A 27,936-nucleotide genomic window follows, 5' to 3' on the forward strand; every position below is an offset into this window, starting at 1 on the left:
TGTCACATCAGGCCATATGCTGTTGTTTACTTACATTGAAGGTTATATCACCTGGTGATTATCATTGTTTGGATTGCAACTTCTCCTCCTCCTGTAATAAGCAGCTGACTGTCTATAGACATTGTAAATGCATATTCTGGTGTGGGTGGAGGTAGCCTTCTCAGCTCCACTGCATTCTACATATGATTGTGTCAGAACCTTTGAACTCAATAAAATAAGTAACATATTGTTGTTTCAGGGTCTCAGCAAACAAGTCAGTCAAGCAGGAGGAAGTAGTGTTCAATGGGAAATAGAGCTGGAGTGACCGAGGCTCAGCTCTACAGCTTCATTTCATATCAATATGAACGCTGATTTCTCAGTAACAGAGGAACAGACTGGCCATGAAAAGATATTGCTGGGCTTGTCATTGAAAAAGCTACATGCACATATTAATAGATTGGGGTGTAAAATTCTGCTGACAGATTCCTTTTAAGCATTATTTAAATAAATTTGCTACACACCTTTGAAGGGGTTCTCTGGGAACAGAAATTCTTTTTCAGCATAATTAAAAGGCTTGTATAAACCGCAACGACTGGTTTCAAGTTCATTTTTTTTACAAGCCTTTATGGTGTTATTTTTGCAATTTTGTAGAATTTTAGGTATGTTTTTCATGTCTTTTAGAGAAACACGTATGAGAAATAGTGAAATAGTCAGTGTTAGGTGCTGGGATTTTTCCGGTGCACGGGATAGATCCCAAGCATTGTCTGATGCTGTGGACTCCCATTAAGGCTCGGCTGCTGGGATGACTGCTCAGCACAGACTTCGGTCCCAGCGCCTTGCCCGGGCGCATCATGCACATGTAGTTGTTGTTTGCTCTCCAGCTAAGCCTATGGTGACTACTGGTTTACACATGCAGCGTTGTGCTCAGGAGCCTAAGTCCAGATTTCATCCTAATGAGCATGTTCGGGATGTGGCGTCTTCTCATTGGTGCTCGGACATCACCTGCTCTAGTTATGTGGCAGCTTCTGATTGGTCCACAGGCAAGGTCCTGTCTGTCTGGATTTGAGCTGTATGTATAAAAGGTCCTCTGGAGTGCACGCCTGTGCACTAATATTATGTGTGTTTGGTGTGTTGGTGGCTACTTTACCACCCCGTGTGCATGTGTGCTGCTAATAACACTGCGAGTGTTGGTCTAGACAGGCAGTGTAGGGTGGGATGCCCTGCTTGAACTTAGCATCTGCACCGGGCATCCTCAGGCGCGCGTGGTAAAGCACACCATGTGTTAGAGCAAGGTCAACCACCTGCTTAGTCTTCCCTGGGGGGTTAAGTTATAGGGACCCCAATTAGTATTTTTGTATTTTTCTATATGCCTATGCAATCTAACAAGGTAGAGTCCTTTTTGCTTTGCTTCATAGTACCGCTCTGAGGTGTAACAGAGCTTGGTACTTTGTGCTTTGTGCACACTGATTGACATTTAACTCAGTGTGCTTTCAGTGTTTTCTTGCAGTCTTCCTCCGCCATTGTGCTAGCTGCGGTATCTCCATCACCGCACGGTGGACCCCGTGATGTGAACGCACCTTATTATAATTTCTTGTTTGGTGCATTATACCAATCCTATCACTCAGAGCATGCCACAATTTAAAAGAAAACTTATACAGTATACGTAGGCTTTTCAATAATTTTCAATAACTCATGAACATCTGGTCATAGAAAAAGCTGTAAAAACTCTGTGAAATTCCAAGGCCTTGCTCTGATTTAATTTTCCATAAGATCTTTGCTTTATTTTCAATGACAATCCACTTCCATAATACATGACATTTTGTAGTCTCCTCCAAAATATAGAAGAAGTTGCAGGAACTGGTGCCTTAGTATTAGACACAAGTGCTGCCTTTGAGGTGAAATGTCATGACCTTAATAATGAAAAGAAAGCAGTAAACCAATTAACTTAGCAAGGTCTATGGCTGATAACTTGGGCAGCTTTGAAATTTGGTGTCGGGAATGAGAGACAACAAAAAAGCTAATTTGCTGAAGTACCTCTATTAAGCCTTCTGTTCACCTCACCAAATCCTGATACACTTGAAACGGGAAGATTAATGCAGCAGATTTTCAATTCTGTGTCATTTTTGTGAAGCTCTAGAAGGCCAGAAATCGTTTAACGCAAATTGTTTGGCTGTATCACACTTGAACTCGGAGACTGCCACTTATACAATAAGAGTAGCCATCTAAAACGTTACCTGTAAATGGATTTACCGCCTGCTCTAGGAGAGTAAAAAAAAAAATGTGCAAAATGAAATTGCTTTACTCCGTTAGAGGCAATATGTCTAAGATAATATGTGACAAAGGGGTCAAGCTTTAGGTTTTGTTCGCAAAACTTTGGAGGTGGGTCAATGAGCTGGGTCATGTATCTGGTGGAGCTGCAGCACTCGGAAGGGTAACAGTTTAGCATTTAAACCATAAAACACATTACTCGGCTGATGGTTAATATTCAGTCTTTGTGAATGATTCTGCAAGGAAGGAAATGGGGGATAAAAGGAAATAAAAAATAATAGAAAATAAATATTCCCATCATATATCATCTCATTCGTTAGCATTTTCTTATAAAAATCCTGACAACACAATGCTGCAAGAAAGAAAGATAAATCGTAAAAATGAACAGGGGCAATCTAGCAGCTTCAGGCATCTTATCGTCGCCGAGAATAAATATGGACGATCTGTCAGCTTCAGACATTTTTTAACCTTTGGCTGCAAATATTCTACTTCTCATATGTATTCTCCAAGCTCCAGCATCTCTGCACAGTGTTTCACTCTGTCACACCTGCAGCCCACCAGACATCTGCTTGCCTATTTTCTCATTCTACTGTGAAGAATGCATAAAAATAGGAATTGCTTCAGAGTGTGGGATACAAAGGATGAGCGATGCTTTCAATCACAAGCCATTTAGACCAACCTGATAGTTCACATCCGAGAAGTTCCATCCTTAGAGTACAATGGCGTCTGCACACTTGAGGATACAGTCGAACATATTGGGCTTCAATTGGTGGCGTGAAAGAATTGGCAAAGGGTGTGTTGTTGTCGACATTTCCTCGAAATACCTATATTACAATATAAAGGACACAGAGAACAGTTTAGACCCAGAATTTGCCCTTTTTTAAGATCTATACTTCCATTTATCATATGTACATTGGTTTTACTGTTCAGTTATTTTCCTCCTTCTTGCTACCTGTCAATAACCCTTTATGACCTTTTAAAGTATTAAAGACTCTTCCCACTAACAAGGAAAATTGCAGAAATTATCAGGGGCATGCTTAAAGAGTTAAAGCAGCCTTTTAAAATTGATGGGCTATCCTCCGGAGAAACCATAAATATTAGATCAGGAGCGGTTTAACCCTTGGCGCCCACTTAATGAAGACACCACTTAATTGCTTTCATTAACTTGCACAACGCTGCACTTTTCATTGTGGTATTGGTAGTAAAGTGAAATTGGTCAGAGCTGAAATAGCGAACAGACAGCTACAAAAATGATGGCATTGTGCAGTAATAGTCAATAAGAAGGGTGAACCTGTCACCAGAGCATTGCAGCCCCATAAACAGCTGATTGGGATGGTGTCAAGTGGTATCCTACTGATTTAACATTGCTGATCTATCCTAAGGAGAGAGCATACATTTTAAAAGCCTGAATAACCCTTTAAAGAGAACCTCTAGGAACGCATTTCTAATGTAAAGTAAAGCAATGGCTGTAATTGCAAAGTAACACTGATTACATTAATACATTTGGTGGAGATATCTTCTATGTGGTTCTTCTTTAAACACTGTTGGAACTTTTTTTTCAGATTTTGGTGCACAGAGGCTGAACTGTGCACTGGGTCTTCACCTCCCTGTCTGTGATTCCTCGGGGCCTCCGTCTGCCTCAGATCTTTGAATGACAGGTTACTAGTGAGATTTCATACAGAGGAGGCAGGTCATTCAAAGACCACAGACAGTGGTCAACGGAATCACAGCTACAGTAGGGAGAAGAAGACCCAGTGCATAGTCTGAGCATGCTCCGCCACCAGTGGCATTTTACTGATGACCTTTGAGAGATCAACTTGTGCATGCAATGCCACAGGCGCCATTTTCCTGAAGACGGCCAGGAGATCAATTTATGCAAGAGCCACCCACGGTTAGGATGGTGCTGGCAAAAAGTTTACACCAGGGGAACAGTAAAGAAAACAGCAGCGGAAGGGCTATGGCAGAGCCGAAGACTCTACTCACAGTCCTGCTCCACATTCTCATCCTGATGCAAAAAGCTATGTTTATAAGAAAAATTCAAACCATGATCACACAAAATCTGCAAAATAGATTTCCCTTTAAAGGGACTGTCTCATACAGATAATGACTGCTCATGTCCTAAAAGCGCTGCAGCAATCATTCCCTTTTTGAACTCCTGACTCCATCTTTACCCCTGCCATTGAATTTTGCAGTGACTTATGAGTCATATATTGAAAATTGACCTCCTGTTTCTACATAGAGCTTAGAAGGATTCACCTAGTCAGTGTTTTTATCACGTGATGTCATAGACGTAATGGAAAACAGAAGAATTAGAGAGGTGGAAAGGCAAAATGACCAATTGTAAGTTGAAAACTATGAAAATTTGAGTGTCCTCATTGGTTGATACCTTTTAATGGCTAACTGAAAAGATGGTAACACATTGCAAGCTTTAAGACTACTCAGGTCTCTTCATCAGGCATAAAATAACACAAAATCTGAAAAGTCACATATTTTTAAGTACACAGTGCTATATAATATGATGATTGCAATATATTAATAGGATAACAATTTTGATGGGCGCGCTTTTTTAAGATCATTTCTCACTCTGGATCTAAAATAATAACTGACATGCAGTCTGAAGCTACTGTGCAAGAAAAGTGTGGTTAGTTCAGGTACCAGAGGCTTTTGAAACCCCTGAAAACACTGCCCATATTCAATCAAACAGTTTGTCTAAGTAAATATATTTCAAAAGGTGCTATTGACATGAAATTCTCACCAGATGTTTTTAACAACCCGTTATATCCACATGGGCAAAGAAATAAAACTATAAATATCCATAAATTGATTTATGTAAAATAATGAGAAATAACAGGAAAAAAAAGTATTGAACATGCTTACTGAAATGTAATTAATATTTCATACACAAGCCTTTGTTGGTGATGATAGTTTCAAGATGTCACCTGTATGGAGAAACTTGTAACATGCATTGCTCATGGGTGATTTTCAGGTGGAAGAATGTATCAAGTGGGGTACCACAGGGCTCTGTTCTATGCTCTGTATTGTTCAACATCTTTTTCAACGATTTAGATGAAGGAGTTGAGGGTAAACTGATTAAATTTGCTGATGACACAAAGCTAGGGGGGATAGCTAATACTAGAGAAGAGAGAGAGAGGATTCAAAAAGATATAAATAAACTGGAGCAGTGGGCAGCAACTAACAGAATGGTTTTTAACCGGGAAAAATGCAAAGTACTACATCTGGGCAATAAAAATGAAAAAAGCGTGTACAGAATGGGAGGAATAGGGCTAAGTGACAGCACATGTGAAAAAGACTTGGGTATACTAATAGATCACAGATTGAATATGAGTCAACAGTGTGATGCAGCAGCAAAAAATAGCAAATGCAATTCTAGGATGTATTAACAGAAGCATACAGTCTAGATCACGTGAAGTCATTATTGCCCTCTACTCCTCTTTGGTCAGACCTCATCTGGAATTGGGAGCCACATTTTAAAAAAGACATCAGCAAACTGGAGCAAGTTAAGAAAAGAGCAACCAGAATGGTGACCGGTCTGCAAACCCTGTCTTATGAGGAAAGGTTGCAGGATTTTGGAATGTTTAGCTTGCAGAAGAAAAGACTGAGAGGAGACTTAATAGCTGTCTACAAATTTCTAAAGGGCTGTCACATTGTAGAAGGATCAACTTTATTCTCATTTGCACAAGGAAAGACGAGAAGCAACGGGATGAAACTGAATGGGAGGAGACACAGATTAGATATTAGAGAAAACTTTTTGACAGTTAGAGTGATTAATGAGTGGAACAGGCTGCCATGAGAGGTGGTGAGTTCTCCTTCAATAGAAGTCTTCAAACAGAGGCTGGACAGACATCTGTCTGGGATGATTTAGCGAATCCTGCTTTGAGCAGGGTGTTGGACCAGATGGCCCAGGAGGTCCCTTCCAACTCTGCGATTCTATGATTCTAATTAGAGTTGAGCGACTTTTGGTTTTTTAGGGTCGCGTTTCGTTTCGTGAAACCCGACTTTTCCAAAAGTCGGGTCGAGCAAGATCGTCCGATTATAGGGAAAAGTCGGGGTCGTCCCGAAACACGAAACCCAATGTAAGTCAATGGGGAATAAAAGTCGGCAGTGAGAGGAGGACAGGAAACACACCAACAGTGCCCATTTGAATGCCAAAAGCATCAATTCTTCTTACTTAAGCTTGTCAACCTTAATTAACTTCATAATACAAGTTACGCACTGAAAAATGGGGGTTATTTGGCTACAGATTGTGGGGGGGGAGGGATGGCTCCAGGTTTTCATGTGCCCTGGGCGAAAGAGCGCCCCTTTAACACATACCACAACTCATTATGCTCCGATACGGCAGAGAAATAGCAGTATAGTACAATGAAAAATACCTCACTTTTTACATCTCATGACGAGGCCCATCTATTTCTCCATACAGAATCATTGGTCCCATATAATGTTTGAAACAGTATATGATGAGCTCCACATAATGCTACAGTATATGTTGGTCCCCATGGATGAAGCTCTACTGTCTTATGGGCCCAAATAATGCTCCAAACATAATGGGCCCTATTTCTAATGCTCTAGTGTATAATGGGCCCTGTAAATGCTGCTCCAGTGTCTGATGTCCACCTTTGGAATGTTCCAGTGTATGGTGGGCCCCATCTATCATTCTCAGACGGTGTTAGGCCCAGTATGGATTGCACGTGATTGCACAAAGGTTAGAAAGGGTACCGTATCCCCAGATAACATGTATGGATAGCGTACACATTCAAAATATATGTCTCAGGAGGCAGGCTCAGACGGTGTTAGGCCCAGTATGGATTGCACGTGATTGCACAAAGGTTAGAAAGGGTACCGTATCCGCGGATAACATGTATGGATAGCGTACACATTCAAAATATATGTCTCAGGAGGCAGGCTCAGACGGTGTTAGGCCCAGTATGGATTGCACGTGATTGCACAAAGGTTAGAAAGGGTACCGTATCCCCGGATAACATGTATGGATAGCGTACACATTCAAAATATATGTCTATACATCAGGAGGCAGGCTCAGACGGTGTCAGGCACAGTATGGATTTGACGGCCCAGATTACACAGCGGAGGAGCAGGGAGAGGTAAAGATTGCAAATGCTGGGGCCCTGCCCAAGCAAGGGGGGCCCACTCGTGGGCGTCGGTACTGGCACTGGGCCCATCATAGTACAGCGGTGTGTCTGACGGCGGGTGTGCACCACCACCGTCAGAGACACTTGATTGCACTATGAGGGACCCTGTGCCAGTGCCCACGCCCAAGAGTCGGCCTACCCACCTGTCCAGGGCAACGGCACTCGCACGGTGTCATGCGCTAGGTGGTGACCCCGGCCATGGGGGGGTAGGCAGCACAGTTAGGGAGTTTTAGAACGTGGGATATGTTGATGTTGGACATTCAGCTGATGCAAAAGGCGAAATAGGTGAAGTACCAGGAAGAGGTGGACCAAAGCAAGCCATTTTTCTGTCACCCTATGTGTCATCAGGGGAAGGTGGGACAAAATCCTTGGAAACCCATGCGTGGTTCATTTTAATGAAGGTTAGATCATCCACATTTTGGGTTGACAGACGGGTCCTTTTTTCTGTCAGGATTGATCCAGCTGCACTGAAGACTCTTTCCGATAGCACACTTGCAGCTGGGCAAGCGAGCTCCTGTAAGGCATATTGGGCCAATTCAGGCCAGGTGTCCAGTTTAGCGGCCCAATAGTCAAAGGGGAATGACCTGTGTGGGAGAACATCGATATGGGAGGAAAAGTAGTTTGTAACCATAGTTGACAACTGCTGTCTCCTGTCACTTTCCATCGATGCAGTATTACCAGTTGTGTGAGCGGTATTTGAAAAATCAGTCCACAACATTGTCATGAAACCCCTGTCTCCAACGCCACTTCTGCTGTGTGCACCACGAACACCTCTGCCAAGCTGCCCCCGGCCCGTACGGCTCGTGTGAGAACCATCACCGCTGCTGTGTGCTGGGAATGCCTCAAGCAACCGATTTACCAGAGTGGCTTGTTTATTAGCCAATATTAGGTCAAGGTTCTCCTGTGGCATGATGTTTTGTAATTTGCCTTTATAGCGTGGATCCAGGATGCTGGCCAACCAGTAGTCGTCATCGTTCATCATTTTGGCAATGCGGGGGTCCCTTTTTAGGATCCGCAAGGCATAATCTGACATGTGGGCCAATGTTCCCGGTGTCAATGATGCACTGCGAGTGCTGGGTGGAGGAGCACTTTCTGGCAAATCCACATCCCTCCAGTCACGCACAAACCCTGTACCAGACCTTGCCACGCCAACATTTTCACTTGCCCCACGAGATGCATCCTCCTCCCCTAAGTAATCATCCCCATCATCATCCTCCTCCTCCTCTTCTTCCTCCACCTCGTCCAGGAGAGGTCCCTGAGCAGACAATGGCTGAATGTCATCAAGGATTCCCTCCTCCTCTTCCTCCTCATCAACATTGGCTGCAGACGCCTGCTCCTTAAGGTGCGTCAAAGTTTGCATGAGCAGACGCATAAGTGGGATGCTCATGCTTAGGATGGCGTCGTCTGCGCTTACCAGCCGTGTGCATTCCTCAAAACACTGAAGGACTTTACAAAGGTCTTTCAGCTTTGACCACTGCACACCTGTCAACTCCATGTCTGCTCTCAAAGTGCCTGGCCGTGTATCCTCCCACAAATGCATTATGGCCTGCCTCTGCTCGCACAGCCGCTCCACCATGTGCAGGGTGGAGTTCCACCTTGTTGCAATGTCGATAATGAGGCGGTGGTTGGGAAGGTGGAGCAATCGCTGCAGCTTCTGTATACGAACGTAGTGTACAGGCGACTGGCGGATGTGCGCGCACAGTCTTCGCACCTTCTGGAGCAGGGCTGTTAACTCCGGATAATTTTTGAGGAAGCACTGCACCACCAGGTTCAAGGTGTGAGCCAAGCAAGGTATGTGGCTGAGTTTTGAAAGGGCTATGGCTGCCACAAAATTACGGCCGTTATCACTAACTACCTTGCCTGCCTCAAGATGTACACTGCCCAGCCATGACTCAGTTTGTCGCTTCAAGTACTCGGCCAGCACCTCGGCGGTGTGTCTGTCGCCCAAACACATCATCTGCAACACAGCCTGCTGACGCTTTCCACTAGCTGCTCGATAGGGGGACACATCGTGTGCAACAGTGGCAGCTGCAGATGGAGTGCTCGTACGACTGTGCTCTGTGGACGAGCTTTCGCTTCTGGAGGAGGAGGAGGAGGAGGAGGGTCGAACGCCTACAGCCAACTGTTTCCTATACGTGGGCTAGGCAGCACTGTCCCACCACCGCTGTCCCCTGTGGACCCTGCATCCACCACATTAACCCAGTGCGCAGTGATGGACACGTAACGGCCCTGGCCATGCCGACTGGACCATGCATCAGTTGTGAGGTGCACCTTTCCGCTCACTGACTGCTTGAGTGCATGGACAATGCGGTCTTTCACATGATGGTGGAGGGCTGGGATGGCTTTGCGAGAGAAGAAGTGGTGACTGGGTAGGTCATAGCGTGGTACTGCATAGGCCATGAGTTCGCGGAAAGCTGTGCTTTCCACCAACCGAAAGGGCATCATCTCAAACGAGATTAGTTTGGCAATGTGGGCGTTCAAACCCAGTGTACGCGGATGAGAGACTGAGTACTTTCTTGACCTACTCATAGTGTCTGGGAGGGTGAGCTGGACTTGAGAGCTGCATATGGTGGAAGTAGCGGTGGACAGGGCGGACTGAGAGAGGGTTGATGATGGTGATGGAGTTGGTGTTCTTCTTGATGGCCTAGAATCAGTCTTTCGTTGATATAACAGTGGGATTCCCTGACTGCTGTGGTCTTGCAACGACACCTCAACATTTGCTGCTGTTCTAACCGGTGGGCTTACAGTGGGGGAAACAATGTAGCGTTGCTGACTACCTTCGTTGTGATCAGTTGCACATGTGGCACTTGAGGTTTGGTGTTGTGTCCACGCTTGCAAGTGCATGCTGGTTAAATGTCTAAGCATGCAACTGGTATTCAAATTTTTCAGATTTTTCCCTCGGCTAAAGGTCTTTGCGCACTTCTTACAGATAACCTTGGCCTGATCATGAGGATTTTGTTCAAAAAAGTGCCACACTGCACTCTTCCTACTTTGGCAGACATTTTGTGGCCTAGCACACTGTGATCTTTTGACCCTCTGGACAAGCTGTCCAGCAACTCTTTTGATGTTTGGAACCTGTCTTTGGAGTGCTCTGGGCCTGCCAGATAACAGCTGTTGCGATGTCGATGTCTGCTGTGGATGCTCCTCATCTGAGCTATTGGAAGCAGCACCCTCTTCCCCCAATGGATGCCAATCTGGGTCAACAACTGGGTCATCCATCACCTCCTCTTCTATGTCATGTGCACCTTCCTCTGTGTCACCGTGTATGGTGGTATAGTGTGCGGGAAGGGGCACCTGAGTCTCATCAGGGTCAGAATCTGGCTCTGTACACTGCGAGGACAATGTAGTGCTCTGAGTGAATGTACCAGCAGAATCATCCATCAGCGGCTGTGCATCAGTGCACTCCATGTCAGATTCATCTTGGCCTGGGTAATTCACCATTTCACTTGATAATCCAGGCATGGTATGTGAAAACAGCTCCATGGAGTAATCAGTAGTATGGCCTGCGTCATCCTTCAATCTTGGTTGGGGTGAAGGACACAAGGAAAGGTGTGGTTCATGAACATGAGCCTCCAATGACGACTCAGTGCTTTTACAACTGAAGAAGAGGAGGCGATAGAGCTGGAGGCTGAGTCAGCAATGTAAGACAAAACTTTTTCCTGATGCTCTGGCTTTAAAAGCGGTTTGCCAACTCCTAGAAAACTAAGCGTTCGAGGCCTTATGTAGCCAGACAATGACGCAGGGTCAGCACCTCCTGCATTCGGTCCTATTTTGCTCTTGCCACTACCATCAGATCCACCACCAACACCATCATTACCAGCTGCCAACCCCCGCCCAATTCCACGGCCTCTTCCACCAGCCTTCCTCATTTTTGGTAGAAATGTAGACAAAATCCAACAAACTATATAGTAATGTAAAACAAGGTACAAGGTGTCTATAGGACAGGGGAGATTTTGAATCTCTGCAGACACTTGTGGACACTGGACACTTTTGGATTGTGTGAGGCCCACTGATATCTGAGCGCTATGTGACAGGCTCGATGGCACAGCTGTGACCAAAGTGACTAGAGGATAAGGGAGATTTTGAATCTCTGCACACACTTTTGGACACTGGATGGACACTTTTGGATTGTGTGAGGCCCACTGATATCTGAGCGCTATGTGACAGGCTCGATGGCACAGCTGTGACCAAAGTGACTAGAGGATAAGGGAGATTTTGAATCTCTGCAAACACTTTTGGACACTGGACACTTTTGGATTGTGTGAGGCCCACTGATATCTGAGCGCTATGTGACAGGCTCGATGGCACAGCTGTGACCAAAGTGACTAGAGGATAAGGGAGATTTTGAATCTCTGCACACACTTTTGGACACTGGACACTTTTGGATTGTGTGAGGCCCAATGAATATCTGAGCGCTATGTGACAGGCTTGATGGCACAGCTGTGACAAAAGTGACTAGAGGATAAGGGAGATTTTGTATCTCTGCACACACTTTTGGACACTGGATGGACACTTTTGGATTGTGTGAGGCCCACTGATATCTGAGCGCTATGTGACAGGCTCGATGGCACAGCTGTGACCAAAGTGACTAGAGGATAAGGGAGATTTTGAATCTCTGCACACACTTTTGGACACTGGATGGACACTTTTGGATTGTGTGAGGCCCACTGATATCTGAGCGCTATGTGACAGGCTCGATGGCACAGCTGTGACCAAAGTGACTAGAGGATAAGGGAGATTTTGAATCTCTGCACACACTTTTGGACACTGGACACTTTTGGATTGTGTGAGGCCCAATGAATATCTGAGCGCTATGTGACAGGCTCGATGGCACAGCTGTGACAAAAGTGACTAGAGGATAAGGGAGATTGGATTGCTTTTAAAAAAGCAGTTTGCGGAGCAGTAGGTAAACAGCAATGCAGGAATGTAAGGAAGCCTTAGAAGGCAGCCCAACAACCAACACCACTGATACACCACTATATAGCCTCCCCTTGCACTGCACACACAGTGACTGGTGTGTTGTGCAGGCCAAATTGCTAGCAGCAGAAGCAGTTTTTTTGTCTTCTCAGCAGGACAAAAAAAAAATTGGGATTGCTTTTAAAAAAGCAGTTTGCGGAGCAGTGGGTAAACAGCAATGCAGGAATGTTAGGAAGCCTTAGAAGGCAGCCCAACAACCAACACCACTGATACACCACTATATAGCCTCCCCTTGCACTGCACACACAGTGATTGGTGTGTTGTGCAGGCCAAATCGCTAGAAGCAGAAGCAGTTTTTTTGTCTTCTTCCCTGCCTAACGCTCTCCCTACAGAATCAGCAGCAACCTCTCCCTATACTAAGATCGGCAGAAGTAAGATGGCGGTCGGTGTGCACGCCCTTTTATACCCCCTGTGACGCCCACCAAAGCAAGCCAATCACTTGCATGCCCTTCTGAAAGATGGTGGTGACCCGTGCCTATGTCATCACGTTGCCCACAGTGTCCGTGGATCCTGATTGGCTGAAAAAGAGCGCAAAACAAACTTTTGAAACGCGACTTTGGCGCGTAAGTCGCCGACCTCGTGGCCGACCTCATCCTAGGGTCGGGTTTCGTTTCATGAAACCCGACTTTGCCAAAAGTCGGCGACTTTTGAAATTGTTCGACCCGTTTCGCTCAACTCTAATTCTAATTACTGTTGGATTTCAGCTGGTGTCATGAGTTTCCATGGCTTTTTGCACCTCTCTTTCTTCATGTGTTCGTTCAATACTATTTCCGTGTGTCATTTCTCATTATTACACATAACTTAACTTATGAACATCTATGGTTTGATTTCTTTGTCTGTGTGGATTGGATAGGTTGTCACCGGTATCTGGTGAGAATTTTATGTCAATAGCACCTTTAGAAACATATTTACTTAGAAAATTGGGGACGTGTTCAAAATTTATTTTACTGTCATGCATCTTTAATAATGTTTGACTAAGACTTCATTTGACCTACATCTATTGCTCCTATGCACAGTGATGTTCAGTTCTCAATGAGTAAAGGATAATAAGCTGTTGCAAAACTCCACTGGTGGTAAGTTATCTTCCTTGAGAAAAAATAATTGGGCAAGTAGAAATCCAATATGGATATTGTTTTTATTTTTCCAATATCTTTATGTGAAATGAAAGAACACCTAATACACATTATATGGTTTCTTCATTTGTAATTGGCAGATTCAGTAATTGCTAATCTAGTGCTTCTGCTTTACAGTAGTTATACTATCTTCAATATTTAAATTGCAGTACTAAGCGAGAAAAGTCATGAAGTTAAGAATATCACAGGGTGGACAGACATGTTAGTGATATGCAAATAATTAAAAAATGGAAAGAAATTTTTCAAAATATTGAGTATGAGTGCCACACATAGAAATACCCACACTTACACGCCTTGGCTGCTATCATTGATGTTATCAGTTGTCTGACGAATGTCCTGCAATGCTAAATGTGCTTGGGAATACAAATCAAAATACGCTGATAATGCACATGCAATTTTAAGAGCATTTAAGAGCCAGGTGCACACATTGAGTATTTGTTGAGTTTTTTAACTCGGTATTTGTAAGCCAAAACCAGAAGTGGGTAAAAAATACAAAAGTGTTGACACATTGCTATGATACTTTTCCGCTGATTGTTCCACTCCTTGTTTTGACTTACAAATACTGATGTAAAAAATTTACCAAGTACTGAACATGTGCACGTGCCTTAAATGTTTTTCTTGCTTAGATAGTCAAATACTTTTTGCACTTTTTTCATTCGTGGGGCCTAGGTTTAAAATAATTTTATTTTCTCCTCTTTTACTTTTTTCCCTAGCTTAGTCAATATGGGTGGGAAAATGAAGGAAGTACATGTCTTTTTTTCACATTTTTCTCTAACCACATAGGGACCTTTTTTAAAATTCTTTTGCTGTAATATAATCATTTATTTTTAAATAATTTCTCACATTGTGCCCTCTGAAAAGTAAAAAAAAAATACTATTTTTTAACTGATTCCCCTATAACTTTGGCTTGGATATTAGCCCCAGTTAAAGGGAAATTCATCCTGCTATGTGGATAGCAAAGCTAACTGGGTTTGCCAAGACTCCTTGATCAATGGGTCCAGAGAAAGGGCACATTATCAGTGCTTCCTGTACGGTATACACAACACCTTTTTTTTTTTTGCTGTGTATAGCAGAGATGATAATAAACTATCTCTGCCTTCTCTATGTGGCGTTTGTCTCCCCACTCCACCAGCTGCATTAACTTGTGAAACTGCTATGCTGTGCAGTGATGTTTTAGAACATCACTGAAGAGTAGTGTGGACTTCCCAGACATCAAAAATCTATGAGCAGTCCAGAAGTAGTTTACATGTCTACAGCTCCTGTGATTTCCAAAATTCAACTTTTCCTTTAAAAAAAAATGCAGGTGCCCTATATAGTCAAATCAGGATCCAAGTAGTGTTCTTCATGTGAACTTAAATTCATCCAATGGGTTGCGTCTGCTTTTGTACTGCAAATGAGATCATTTTCGATAATAACATTATATGAATATTTTATTCTTTCATATTTTAATGAATTTCTATATATGCCAATTATTAACATATTATTAGGGATTAGCGAGCACTAAAATGAACCGAGGAATTCTTAATATTCTCATGCTCGTTCCAAGTAATGAGTATAAAGAGAGTGAATGGGAAAGCCAAGCTTTTTTCCCACAGACCCTACAAAGAGGTCTGGGGAGCAGTGAAAATGTTCAAATACATGGGAAAAGTACTGAATGGAAGGAGAACGGCATGGGGAAGACCCCTCAAAGCATCTCTGACACCCAGCTTGATGTAGAGAACAATTATGTCACACTTTTACTCCACTTTAACCCCTTTCCGACAATGGATGTAATGATCCATCCATGTGCCCTGGGCCTATTTTATCAGGGACGGATCATTACGGCTAAGAGATCGCCCACGCATTCAAGGGGTGTGCGGGTGATTGTCTTCGGTTGTCAGCTGATTTTGACAGCTGTCACAGGCCACTCCTGGCACTTTAACCCTCAAAATGCTGCGACTGAACAAGATCGCAGCATTCCAAGTGCAGCCAGAGGGCTGACAGCCCCTGTGCCTTTGGATAGGAGACCCCGTGGCATGACATGGGGTCCCAATCGTTGCCATGGTGAGCGGATATCATCATGACGACATCTGGGTCACCACATCTAGGAAACTTGCAGATTATGCGCAGTGTATGATCAGCAAGTTTCTCTTTCAGCGCAGAGCTGACATTTTCTGTAAAATAGTTAGAAAAAAGTAAAAACATTTTTTTTAAATAATTCCAAAAATATTTTTAAAAAAGTCAAAAATAATAATAAAAAAATCAAAAGATATTGTATCAAAATAAATATTTGAATGAAAAAAACAAACAAAAAAAAACAATAAAAGTGCACATATTTGGTATCACTGCATCTGCAACTACCTATAAAACTGTCCCACACCATAAAAAAATTAAATTAACAAACAAGGCAAAAAACAATGCTTTATCATCATACTGCCGAACAAAAAGTGGAATAAAACATGATCAAAAAGATGGATATCAATAGACCTGCTATTGCTGAAAACTTAATTTTGGTCCGCAAAAAATAAGCTGCCATACAGCTCTGTCAGCAGAAAAATTACAAAGTTATAGCTCTCAGAATAAACTCATGCAAAAATAATTATATTTTCTGTAAAATAGTTTTTATTGTATAATAGCGCCAAAACTTAAAAAAAGATATAAATGCGGTACCGCTGTAATTGTAATGACCAAAAAGTAAAACTGTCTTATCAATTTGAACCCTTTTCTGCCATGAGACATACTATACCATCCATGTGCCCTGGGCCTATTTGACCGTGGATGGGATAGTACATTTCAGTGACTGACAACGCACACGGGTGGTGTGCGGCCGATTGTGTCCCGGTGTAAGCTGATTCTCACAGCTTACACCCAGCACTAAGTGCCAGGAGTGGTCACAGACTGCTCGCGGCACTTCAGCCCCTGGAATACTGCGATCAAACATGATCCCAGCACTCTGGGAGCAGTCAGAGGGCTGACAGCCGCTCTGGCTATGGATCGGAGACCCCACAGCGTGACGTGGGGTCCCGATCGCTGCCATGGTAACCCAATGTCGTCATGATGACTTCCAGGTTACCAGAGCTGAGAAATTTCCTGTCATGTGCAGTGCATTTCAGGAAGTCTCTCAAGTCAGTGTGCACTGATTGTTTCACTGACAGCTTCTGCAGCATGCAGATGCTGCTTCATCTGCATGCTATAGAAGCAATCAGCCTGCAAAAAAATGAGTGTCCCATAGTGGGAAAAAGTGTAAAACTTAGGCTAGTTTAACACTAGCATATGGAGGAGCTGCGGATGGCTGTGGGTTTCCTCCATGAAGCTCCACCCTCGGCCCCACCGCCTCGACGAATAAAGTCGCCTTATCACATACCGCACGAGGAACGGCATAAAAAATAAATAAAACCAATTCTTCACATGCTGTTTATTTTTTCATTCTGCCTCCCAAAGATCGCAGTAAGGCCCAGCGCACATTTATCCTGCGCTCTGTGCTGAGCCCTTGCATAAGGAATTCTGTGTAAATCTCTGAAATACATGATTCAGACAGGACTTCTGGGGGAAGTTTCCCTATAATGAGGCAAATAAAGGGACTGTGGATGCTGTCTGACCTGTGATCTATCTTTGTCCGTCTTTTTAGGATTGCATAAAAGTGCCCTCGGCCACAGTTTTGTGCACTTCTGATAAGGACACCACTGAACAGAGGCCAGATGGAGTCCAGTGTAACTCTGCTGCCTCAATATAGAGAATGGATCCCTTGGGGGTTTCATCTGAATCAAGTCACTCAGAGATTTAGATGGAAACCTCAATGTAAGAGGTCAGTGTAGAGCGCCGGAAAACTGTGATCCCAAATGTTATGTAAAATGTTCTCAATAAAAGCTTCAACCCAATCCACAAAAAAGCAATTCCCCACTCAGTTCTGTCATCTGTTAATGGAAATATAGGGGGCTTCAACATTACTGGTAGCACAAAGTTTCTGGAAAAGTGAAATGGCACCTCACCCGCCAAAAGAAATTCAGCAAATTCTACGCTCCCAAATCCAAATGCCCCCATCTCTTCTGAGCAATACAGTGTATCTAAACCACATGTAGCATCCACGTTTGGCATTTCTGAAGCGATGAGAGCCCACCTAACTTACGGGTGCATGCCTCCAGAAGCGCAGGCTGAGCATAATGTACTGGGGACTACAACATACTGGTGAGTACAGCGTACTGGCCACTACAACCGCAATTTGGAATTTTTATTCAGCAACATTCATTGCTGATTGTTCTGGAAAATACCCAGGGAGTCAAAATCATCACTTCATCTGTAGATAAATTCCCCAAGGGGTATAGTTTCCAAATAGTGTTGCTTGAGGAGGGACTCTGCTCTTGTAGCAATTAGTGTCTCTGTATATGGAGTCTGCAAACTGTTCTAGGAAAACCTGCACTCCAGGAGGAAAGCAGCGCTCTGTTCCTCCAGAGTCTTTCCGTATGGCTAAGTAGTACTGTGCATCCACATATGGGATATTACCACGGTCAGCAGAAATTATGGGACAAATTTTGGTGCCATTTTTACCCACTTCTTGTGTGAAAATTTAAAAGCTGGGGCTTAAATTAAATTTTGGCGGTAAAAATGTAGTTATTTTTCTTTACTGCTCAATTGTATAAAATTCTGTGTCACAACCGTGGTGTCATTTTGATTACTGCACCCATAGATGAATTCATTGAGAGATGTAGTTTGTAAAATGGGGTCACTTATGGGGAGCTCTGCTGTTTTGGCACCACATGGGCTCTCCCAGTGGGTCATGGCAGCTGCAAACCATAAGGCCGGGGTCACACTAGAGAGGAATATGGACGAGTGAGAGGCGTTAAAATCACGCATTACACACGGACCAATGATTCTCTATGGGTTTGCTCCCAACAGCCGTATATTTCTCGTCCGTATTCTATGGTCCATGCCAATCGCAGCATGCTGCGATTGTCAGCGTACTACGCCCGGAGTACGCCAATGCAAGTCTATGGATGCGCAAAAAATACGGATTACACACGGACCACACGTGTGACTTGCGAGAAATACGTAGGTCTTTTGGCTGGTGACAGGAAATGGGCCAATCCATCATCAGGAAGCCTAGACATGCAAATGAGCTCAAAAAGCGCTCCAGACATCCAGGAAGTACGCCTCCACGGAGTACAGCAGCGTCATGGCACCATATTTCCTCAATGTGGAGATGCTTATTGTATTATTGCAGGAGCGGCCAGAACTCTGAGACCAACGTGATGCCCATTATGCCATCCGGGCAAGAAAGGAGGCGTCATGGAGGTGCATATGTCGCCAGATGTTCCATGATTTTGGTGATCAGCCACGTGAGGAGCAGCAGAAACTGAGTAAGTACAACCCAAAAACTGTTTCAAAATACCTCACATCAAAAGATGCATATAGAATCGGCCACCCCGCCTTCCTGTGCTTGTACTTTTTTCCTCATAAGGCGGGTAGATTTTGATGTGACCCATGGTTTTACACTGCCATCATTTGGCACAGGCCACAAGCTCCTCATCCTCCTAGCCAACCGTTATTAAGTGTAGTTACTTGATACATGAACTATTGTGACCCTGTGTATCTGGGCTGGATGAGCCAATTAGATATGCCTCCCTGGGTAGAAAGCACACCCCAGAAGGCCACATGCCTAGGCTACTGGTAGCAAATTTGACATATCAAATATGTGAAATTGATAATATTTCCTGTCATATTGCAGTGGAAGATGTGATGAGACGGTGGCGCAGCATCTGCGACCAATACAGGTGGGAACGTCAGCAGCGGTCCAGGAGTGGTGATGCGGGCTACATAAAGAGGAAATACATCTATTATGACCGCCTCTCCTTCTTCGCCCCTATTGTGGATCTGAGACTGTAAGTAGATACCTCACACCACATTACACAGATACTTTACAGGGCCAAAAATATTGATTTATTTTTGGCTCTGTTCTGTTTCATAACAGAACTCAGTCCAACCTTATGGATAGAGGAACGGGCTCAGATACAGAGCCCATCATTGATCCTATAGGGGATGAGGTGACTGGCCCATCTTCTCCCCCTACAAGAAGCATGGGTGAAGAATCCTCTCAGGAGAACCCAGTGCCTGCGACACAAACCCCACCACCAGGACCGTCTGCTGCTGCACCATCAGCCATACTGGAGGAGCAGGGCAACATGAGCAGCAACCCAACTGCCCAGATCCATGGCTCCCCACAGCCTGGTGGACCATCCCTGCGAGGACAAAGAAGGTGCCAGATCCCTGCCCAAGATACCCGGACCAATGTGGACACAAGGGTCCTCAACTATCTGGCTAGAGTGAATACAGATGATGGCGAGGAGGCATACTCACGTAGCCTGGCCCTTTATCTTCGTGCCCTTTCCCGTGAGGTGAGGCTCCGTATTTGGGGATGTTTTCAGATCCTGCATGATGCAAGCACACCCCCCAATACCCCATATGAGTTGCTTGAATATCTGGAGAGGTGGCAGCTTTCACCCAGAAATCTAATGCACCTTAGACCACCCACACAGATGCTTGCTCAAGCAGGCTCTGAGGATCCTCAAATACGTGGGCCTACACCTCACCCCTTTCCTCCCTCTATCCAACCTTTACAACACCAGCAACATATGTCTGCCTCTAGCCAACCCCACCAATATGGCCACTTTTTCCCACCCAGTGTTGGAGGCTGGTCCCAACCTGGTTGGGGACGACATGGCTATATTGGTGGGTATCAGACACGGGCCTACCCGAGCCAACAAGATGCCCCTGTTCAGTATCACTCTGGCCAGAACCAAGCCCAATTCCAGGAGGCAGTACAATACCCACATCATGGGCAACAGTATGCTCCCACACAGGGCGATGTTAGGCAAAGAAGCCAGCAGCAACCACAGGCTGGTCTTCCGCCTTCTCCTTCCCCAAATTACCAAAATTTATAATGTAGCCATTTTGGTATTGCATTATGTTGTATTTTTGTTTTTGTATGTGTGAAATATTGTTTGTGAAAAAATGTTCACATCTGCAAAAAGGCCAATTTGCCTCATCGCCACAGTTCTTATATGGCAATAATATGTTTTGATTTAAAAAAGCAACAAAAAAAAAGGGTCAAGTAAACATTTGGCTACTACATTTTACGTCTCTGTCTCAATTCTAAAAAACAGTGTCAGCAAACTAACATACGCTTACCAATGCAATTAAACAGTCATAGAATCAGAAGGGGTAGAAATATATATATTTAGACACACATAAACCACAAAATTATAACATAGATACAGCATGCTCTTGCCAAGACGTTTCCCCCTCAAGTGACATAAAGTAATTTGTGAAAATATCACGCACTTTGAGGCCAGAGAGCGCTCTGCGTTGAGGGTTGATAGGTGGTCTCGCCCTACACACATTGGCCAACCCACGCACAACACCACCAGAGGAGGAACAATCATGTATCCTGGTGAAGTTATGAAGAACCACACAGGCTTTAACTACTTCATTAACATTTTGTTCACTCAGCTGAATGGCAGACTGGAGTACCCACCATTTGGCACAAAGAATGCCAAAGGAACACTCCACCAGTCGCCGAGCACGTGATAGGCACAAGTTAAAAATTCTGTGCCTGTGGTCAAGGTTGCGCCGGGGATATGGCCTCATGACATTGCGCGTAAACTGAAAAGCCTCATCTGCCACAAGGACATAAGGGGCAGATTCTTGAGTGGAGCCTGGTAGCTGGCGTGGTGGTGGTAGATCCAACTGGTTGGTGCGTAGCCGCCGAGCCATAATGGAACTATCGAAGACTCGAGAGTCTCCCGTCCTTCTATAGGCCCCAATGTCAACAATTATAAACTTGTATTGAGGGTTGGCCAGAGCCAACAATACAACAGAAAAGTATTGTTTATAATTGAAGAATTTGGAGCCAGAATTTGGCGGGTTATGCACCCAGATATGTTTGCCATCAAGGGCACCAATACAATTAGGAAACTGGCACTCCTCCCCAAAGTCCCTTGATATCCTCAACCAGTCTTCCATCCTGGGCTCGGGCATGACGAGTTGATGTAGTCTTGACCATACTTGACTACATGTCGACCTGACTATGCCAGAAATGGTAGATCTTCCAATCAGAAACTCATGGTGGAGGGCGGCATAAGACAGGCCAGTGGACAGGAAGCTGAAGAACAACAGAAAAGGAAGCTTTTAGAATGCACAAATTAAACAAAAAAAAGGTACATACATACAAAACTTGTTATGAATTCACATCTAATAACACACATATTTTGTTGCACAATGACTAAGTGATATTCAGTACATCTTACACATAACATTCTGGTCTGTAAGTTTCAACATATCTGGAATAAGATGAGGGCATTAAAATTAGTCCATGAAGCAAAAAATACATACTTTGGGCAACACATCATCAACATAGAGAATGTGGTTGTGTAGTACATACCGCAATGTGAGTAGAAGTCGCTCCTCTGCAGATATAGCTTTGCGCATCCTTGTGTCCTGAAAGGTTATCCCAGGGCGCACTGTCTCCAAGAGTCGATCAAATGTTGCAAGGCTCATGCGACAGTATTGGTAGAATTTAGCCGGATGCTCCCGCAGAGAAGAATAGAGGCGGTGAAAATGACCTCTTGTGAGTCGTTGCCTCAAAAGTGGATGTACCCACATGCGTCTCATCTTCCGCAGATCCACTATCACTGGGTATGGTTGACCAAAGCGGCGTGACAAAAGCCAATTGAAGAGAACCTGCTCAGTTGTGTTGAAAGTCAGACTGTCTGCTATGTTGCACATACAACAGCAACACACCTAGTGAAGGCAAGGTCACAAATGGACAAAATGGAGGCAGCCACCTGTTCCTGAGGCAATAAACAGGGTGCAGCCTAATGATTTAAATAGTTAGCAGGCCTCAAAACCGTTAAATGTCCATTTTGCAAGCCAGTGAGAAAATCTCGCCATACGGATGCCATACGGATTACATACGGATCACATACGGATGCTGACATGCGTAACCACACCTTGCTTACGGATGACATACGGAGCACTATTTAGGGGTCATTTATCCGTATTACGCATGTAAACTACGGACTGTATTTTGCGTCGGTTAGTGTGACCCCGGCCTAACAGTAAAATCTGGCACTCCTTTCCTTCTGAGCTTTGCAATGCGCCTGAAAAATACTTTCCGAACACATGTAGGGTATTGGCGCACTCAGGAAAAAATGGAGCTAAGTTTGTTGTAAAAAAAATTAATATTAGCCCTTAGAAAAATTAAAAACTTGAGGCTAAAACAGCATTTTAGTAGTAAAAATGTAATTTATTCTTTCTTCACAGCTCAGTGGTATAAAATTCTGTGATGCACCTGTGGTGTCAATACGATCACTGCACCACTAAATGAATTCATTGCGGACTGTAGTTTGTAAAATGAGTTCACATATAGGGGGCTCTGCCAATGTGACATGGCATCCTCAAACCATTCCAGCAAAATCTGAACTCCAATATGGTGCCTCTTCCCTTCTGAGTTTTGCACTGTTCCTCAATAGTAGTATCCCCCACATATGGTGTATCAGCATACTCAGAAGAAATTGCACAATAAGTTGTATGGTGCAATTTCTCTTGATACCCTTATGAAAATGCAAACATTTTTGTGCTAAAAACATATTTGTAGGGAAAATTGTTTTTTTTTAATTTTTATTGCTCAACGTTATAAACTTCTGTGAAGCACCTAAGGGTTCAATGTGCTCACCACACATCTAGATCAATTCCCTGAATGGTCTAGTTTCCAAAATGGTGAACCTTGTTGGGGATTTTTACTGTTTAGGCACATCAGGGGCTCTCCAAACTCGACATGGTGTCCGCCAATTGTTCCAGCAAATATTGCATCCAAAAAGTCAAATGGTGCTCCTTCCTTTCCAAGCTCTGCCGTTCTCCCAAACAGTGGTTTTATCCCTCATATGTGGCATCGGTGTACTCAGGAGAAATTGCACAACAAATTGTATTGTGCATTTTTTTCTGTTACCCTTATGAAAATACAATAATTTGTGCTGAAAACATATTTGTGGGAAAAATTTGATTTTTCTTTATTTTTACGGTTCAACGTTATAAACTTCTGTGGAGCACCTGAGGGATCAATGTGCTCACCACACATATAGATGAGTTCCCTGAGGGGACTAGTTCCCAAAATGGTGTCACTTGTTGGGGATTTTTACTGTTTAGGTACTTCAGGGGGCTCTCCAAATGCGACATTGCATTGTTCCAGCAAATTTTGCATTTAAAAAGTCAAATGGCGCTCCTTCCTTTCTGAGCTCTTCCATGCCGCCAAACAGTGGTTTTCTCCCTCATATGGGATATCAGCATGCTCAGGAGAAATTACACACCAAATTTTGGGGTCCATTTTTGCCTGTTACCCTTGTAAAAATAAAAAAAGTGGATCTGAAGTAAATTTTTGTGGAAAAAAGTAAAATGTTCATTTTTTTCCAGAAATTGGCCCGGTTATTAACGTGCAAACCACCCTCAGCGGTAAAAGGGTTAAACAGTGACAATAAAACATTCCAAACTGAGGAGAAATTGCATTTTACAGAAAAAAATGTTAAGAATGCATTTTTCATGCATTTTTTAATGTGTTTTTTTATCATTCACTTTGTTGACATCAGGTTTTGTCACAAATCCACGCAGAAAAACATGACAACAATATGAAAGAAGAAAAAAGAAATAGGCCACAGACAGGGGATTACCCAAGGCAGGAATTAGCATAAAATTATACAAACTTTATTTGACATAGAAAAAACAAGCAAAAAAAATTTCAAAACATTAAAAATAGTCACACATGTGACATACAAACAAATCACACTAGACTCATAATAGAGCCAACCACCTGCAGCAAAAATACTCCACAAAGTACCAATGTGTGTGATAGCCCTACAACCATATAAACAGCATATCAAAATGTGAAAGGTGTGGACAATTTAAATAGTCAATGCATGACTTGTGTAGAGAATATAAAAATGACCCATAAACAAATATACCTGCAAGAAATAGTTCAAAGCCTAATAGCACATAGCTGAAATTGGTAACCAGGGGTTTCTTCTTTTATATTGTTACATTGCTATATAGGCCAGGGTTGGATCCCTTTAGATATTTCGGTGGTGCCCCCGTTCTCTGAAAAAACATGACAAAAACACACCAAATCTGCAACGTGTGCACAAAGCCTACATTTTTTAATGAGTTTCTAGAGGGTAATATACTAGCAAAATATACAAAAGAAGATGTAATAGTTTATGGATGAGCAATTTAACTCTTTTCTGACATCGAGTACAATTGTACGCCGATGTCGAACTCCATCTCTTTGATGTGGGCTCCAGCGTTGAGCCCACATCTTTCCCGTCACATGGCATCTGTTTTGAGCAGCTGATATGTGCCCGAAACACCTGCGGGTGGAATAGCGATCCACCCACAGCTTTTAACCCATTAAATGCCGCTGTCAAACGCTGTATGCACTTCCGGCAATCGTGTCAGAAATCCGCTCACTGATGACCCCAGTCATGTGATCGTGGGTCACCGGTGGGATGGCATGACAACCAGAGGTATCCTGGAGACTGCTACGGTTGTCACTGTCGGCTTCATGTGAGCGCCCCCCCGTGGTCGGCGCTCATAGCAAGGGATTAATTAATCTACATAGAGGCGAACTGATCATCGCCTGTATGTAGCTGAGCCGATTGAGTTATGGCAGCTTCTAGTCTTTTTAAAAATGTAAAAAAAAAATTAAAAAAATAAAATGTCAAATCACCTAACTTTGGCTCCATTCAAAATAAAACAATAAAAAAATACATATTTGGTATTGCCGTGTCCAGAATTGCTCGATTTATCGATTTAAAAAAAGGATTAGCCTGATCGCTAAACAGTGTAGCGAGATGAAAAGTCAGAACGCCAAAATTAAGTTTTTTTGGTTGCCGTGACATTGTATTAAAATGCAATAATGGGCGATCAAAAGATTGTATCTGCACCAAAATGGTATCACTAAAACATTAGCTTGGTGCACAAATATAAGCCCTCACCCAACCCGAAATCATGAAAAATGGGTATCAGAAAATGGCACAATTTTTTTTACAAAGTTTGGCATTTTTTTCACCACTTAGATAAAAAAGAACCATAATGACAGGTCATTTTTAGCATTTAGTGAACCCAGTAAAAAAATACAGACCAAAAACAAGTGTGGAATTGCACTTTTTTGCAATTTCACTGCACTTGCAACTTTTTGTTATTCAAATTTGTTCAAAAAGTACAACTCGTCCCACGAAAAACAAGCCCTCACATGGCCATAATGACTTAAGAATAGAAAAGTTATGGCTCTGGGAAAAAGGGGAGCGAAAAGCTAAAACACAAAAATGAAAATACCTCTGGGGTTAAGGGGTTAATACCGATACACTTAGAACAAGTTTTTGGAAGCTTATATAGCAACTAGAGATGAGCGAACATGTTATTACTATTCGGCAAGCTATAGCACTTACAGAGGAAGCTGCATCGGGAACCCGGATACCTGGAGTGCTCCCGATAAACAGCTGTTTGGCACCACAGCTGCATGTGTCACGGCTGTGTGACGGTCACAACACACAGGCTCTCCATGCGTGTGTAGGGGACTGGTGTTCTCAGACACAGTCCAAGGCTCCACAACCAGGGAGGTACACAGACAGACCCAGTAGACGATTGATGGGGCATGCACAGCAGGTTTCATATGCCACTATGTCCAAATCACCAACTCTGCCTTGGGAAGAGGACCAGAGTGGATGTATAACCTCAACAAGAAATGATAACTGAATGGGATTTAATCCAGGAACTTCGGAATGCGGAAGATGCCATTTGTGGACACAATGGATACAAGTCTTTTCTCCTCAATTATGTGTGGAGTTTTATTTTAACAAGGAAGACTTGAAATATTCTCTGAGGAAACTTGATGATACAAAGTTTTATTCTCATGAAGGTGAGACTTCTTACATTCCTGTCTGTGCTTAAAGACATGCCGTGGACTGTCCCTGATAAGTGGAGAAGGTTGACTGAAATCCTATCATATCTTGCTAATAAGATCAGGGAGCAAGCCAGGAGGAACAGACTGTTATCTGTAAGTTCACTTTTGAATTTATGCTTTTTTAATAGTTGGTCAAGAGTCTGAAATGTTGACTCTTCTTTCATGCAGGGTCATTGAACAATGATGTTTGTTGATATGCTGATTACATAGTGTCCATGCCAGCTAGATTGTTGACTTGAAAAACAGTGGAGGAAACACTATGCAAATATATTACATAATCAAACACTGCAAGTAGTCTTATCACCATTCTTCCCCTTTACCTGAGATTGCTGGATGTAGGACAGTTGTTAACTAGAAAAAGGTTATATGCCTATGTAACATCACACATATACACTCACTGGTGACTTTGTTAGGTACACCTGTCCAACTGTGTGTTAAAACTTAATTTCTAATCAGCCAATCACATGGCGGCAACTCAGTGCATTTAGGCATGTAGACATGGTCAAGACAATCTCCTGCAGTTCAAACCGAGCATCAGTATGGGGAAGAAAGGTGATTTGAGTGCCTTTGAACGTGGCATGATTGTTGGTGCCAGAAGGGCTGGTCTGAGAATTTCAGAAACTGCTGATCTACTGGGATTTTCACGCACAACCATCTCTAGGGTTTACAGAGAATGGTCCGAAAAAGAAAAAAAATCCAGTGAGCGGCAGTTCTGTGGCCGGAAATGCCATGTTGATGCCAGAGGTCAGAGGAGAATGGGCAGACTGGTTCGAGCTGATAGAAAGGCAACAGTGACTCAAATTGCCACCCGTTACAACCAAGGTAGGCAGAAGAGCATCTCTGAACGCACAGTGCGTCGAACTTTGAGGCAGATGGGCTACAGCAGCAGAAGACCACACTGGGTACCACTCCTCTCAGCTAAGAACAGGAAACTGAGGCTACAATTTGCACAAGCTCATCGAAATTGGACAGTAGAAGATTGGAAAAACGTTGCCTGGTCTGATGAGTCTCGATTTCTGCTGCGACATTCGGATGGTAGGGTCAGAATTTGGCGTAAACAACATGAAAGCATGGATCCATCCTGCCTTGTATCAACGGTTCAGGCTGGTGGTGGTGGTGTCATGGTGTGGGGAATTTTTTCTGGGCACTCTTTGGGCCCCTTGGTACCAATTGAGCATCGTTGCAACGCCACAGCCTACCTGAGTATTGTTGCTGACCATGTCCATCCCTTTATGACCACAATGTACCCAACATCTGATGGCTACTTTCAGCAGGATAATGCGCCATGTCATAAAGCTCGAATCATCTCAGATTGGTTTCTTGAACATGACAATGAGTTTACTGTACTCAAATGGCCTCCTCAGTCACCAGATCTCAATCCAATAGAGCATCTTTGGGATGTGGTGGAACGGGAGATTCGCATCAGGGATGT

The 27,936-nt window shown here is 43.5% G+C and overlaps 1 protein-coding gene across 1 annotated transcript in view; it reads right to left on the reverse strand.

Moving 5' to 3' along the window:
* EDIL3 (EGF like repeats and discoidin domains 3) overlaps positions 1-27,936 on the reverse strand; it is a 1,247,867-nt gene that overhangs the window by 253,554 nt on the left and 966,377 nt on the right. Inside the window, exon 7 of the mRNA XM_073583835.1 lies at positions 2,927-3,071. Coding sequence (XP_073439936.1) covers positions 2,927-3,071 — 145 coding nt within the window. The remainder of the gene's footprint in view (positions 1-2,926; positions 3,072-27,936) is intronic.

This window comes from Dendrobates tinctorius, unplaced genomic scaffold, assembly GCF_039654945.1.
Source record: "Dendrobates tinctorius isolate UK_male_01 unplaced genomic scaffold, ASM3965494v1 ptg000003l, whole genome shotgun sequence".
Classification (NCBI taxonomy): domain Eukaryota; kingdom Metazoa; phylum Chordata; class Amphibia; order Anura; family Dendrobatidae; genus Dendrobates; species Dendrobates tinctorius.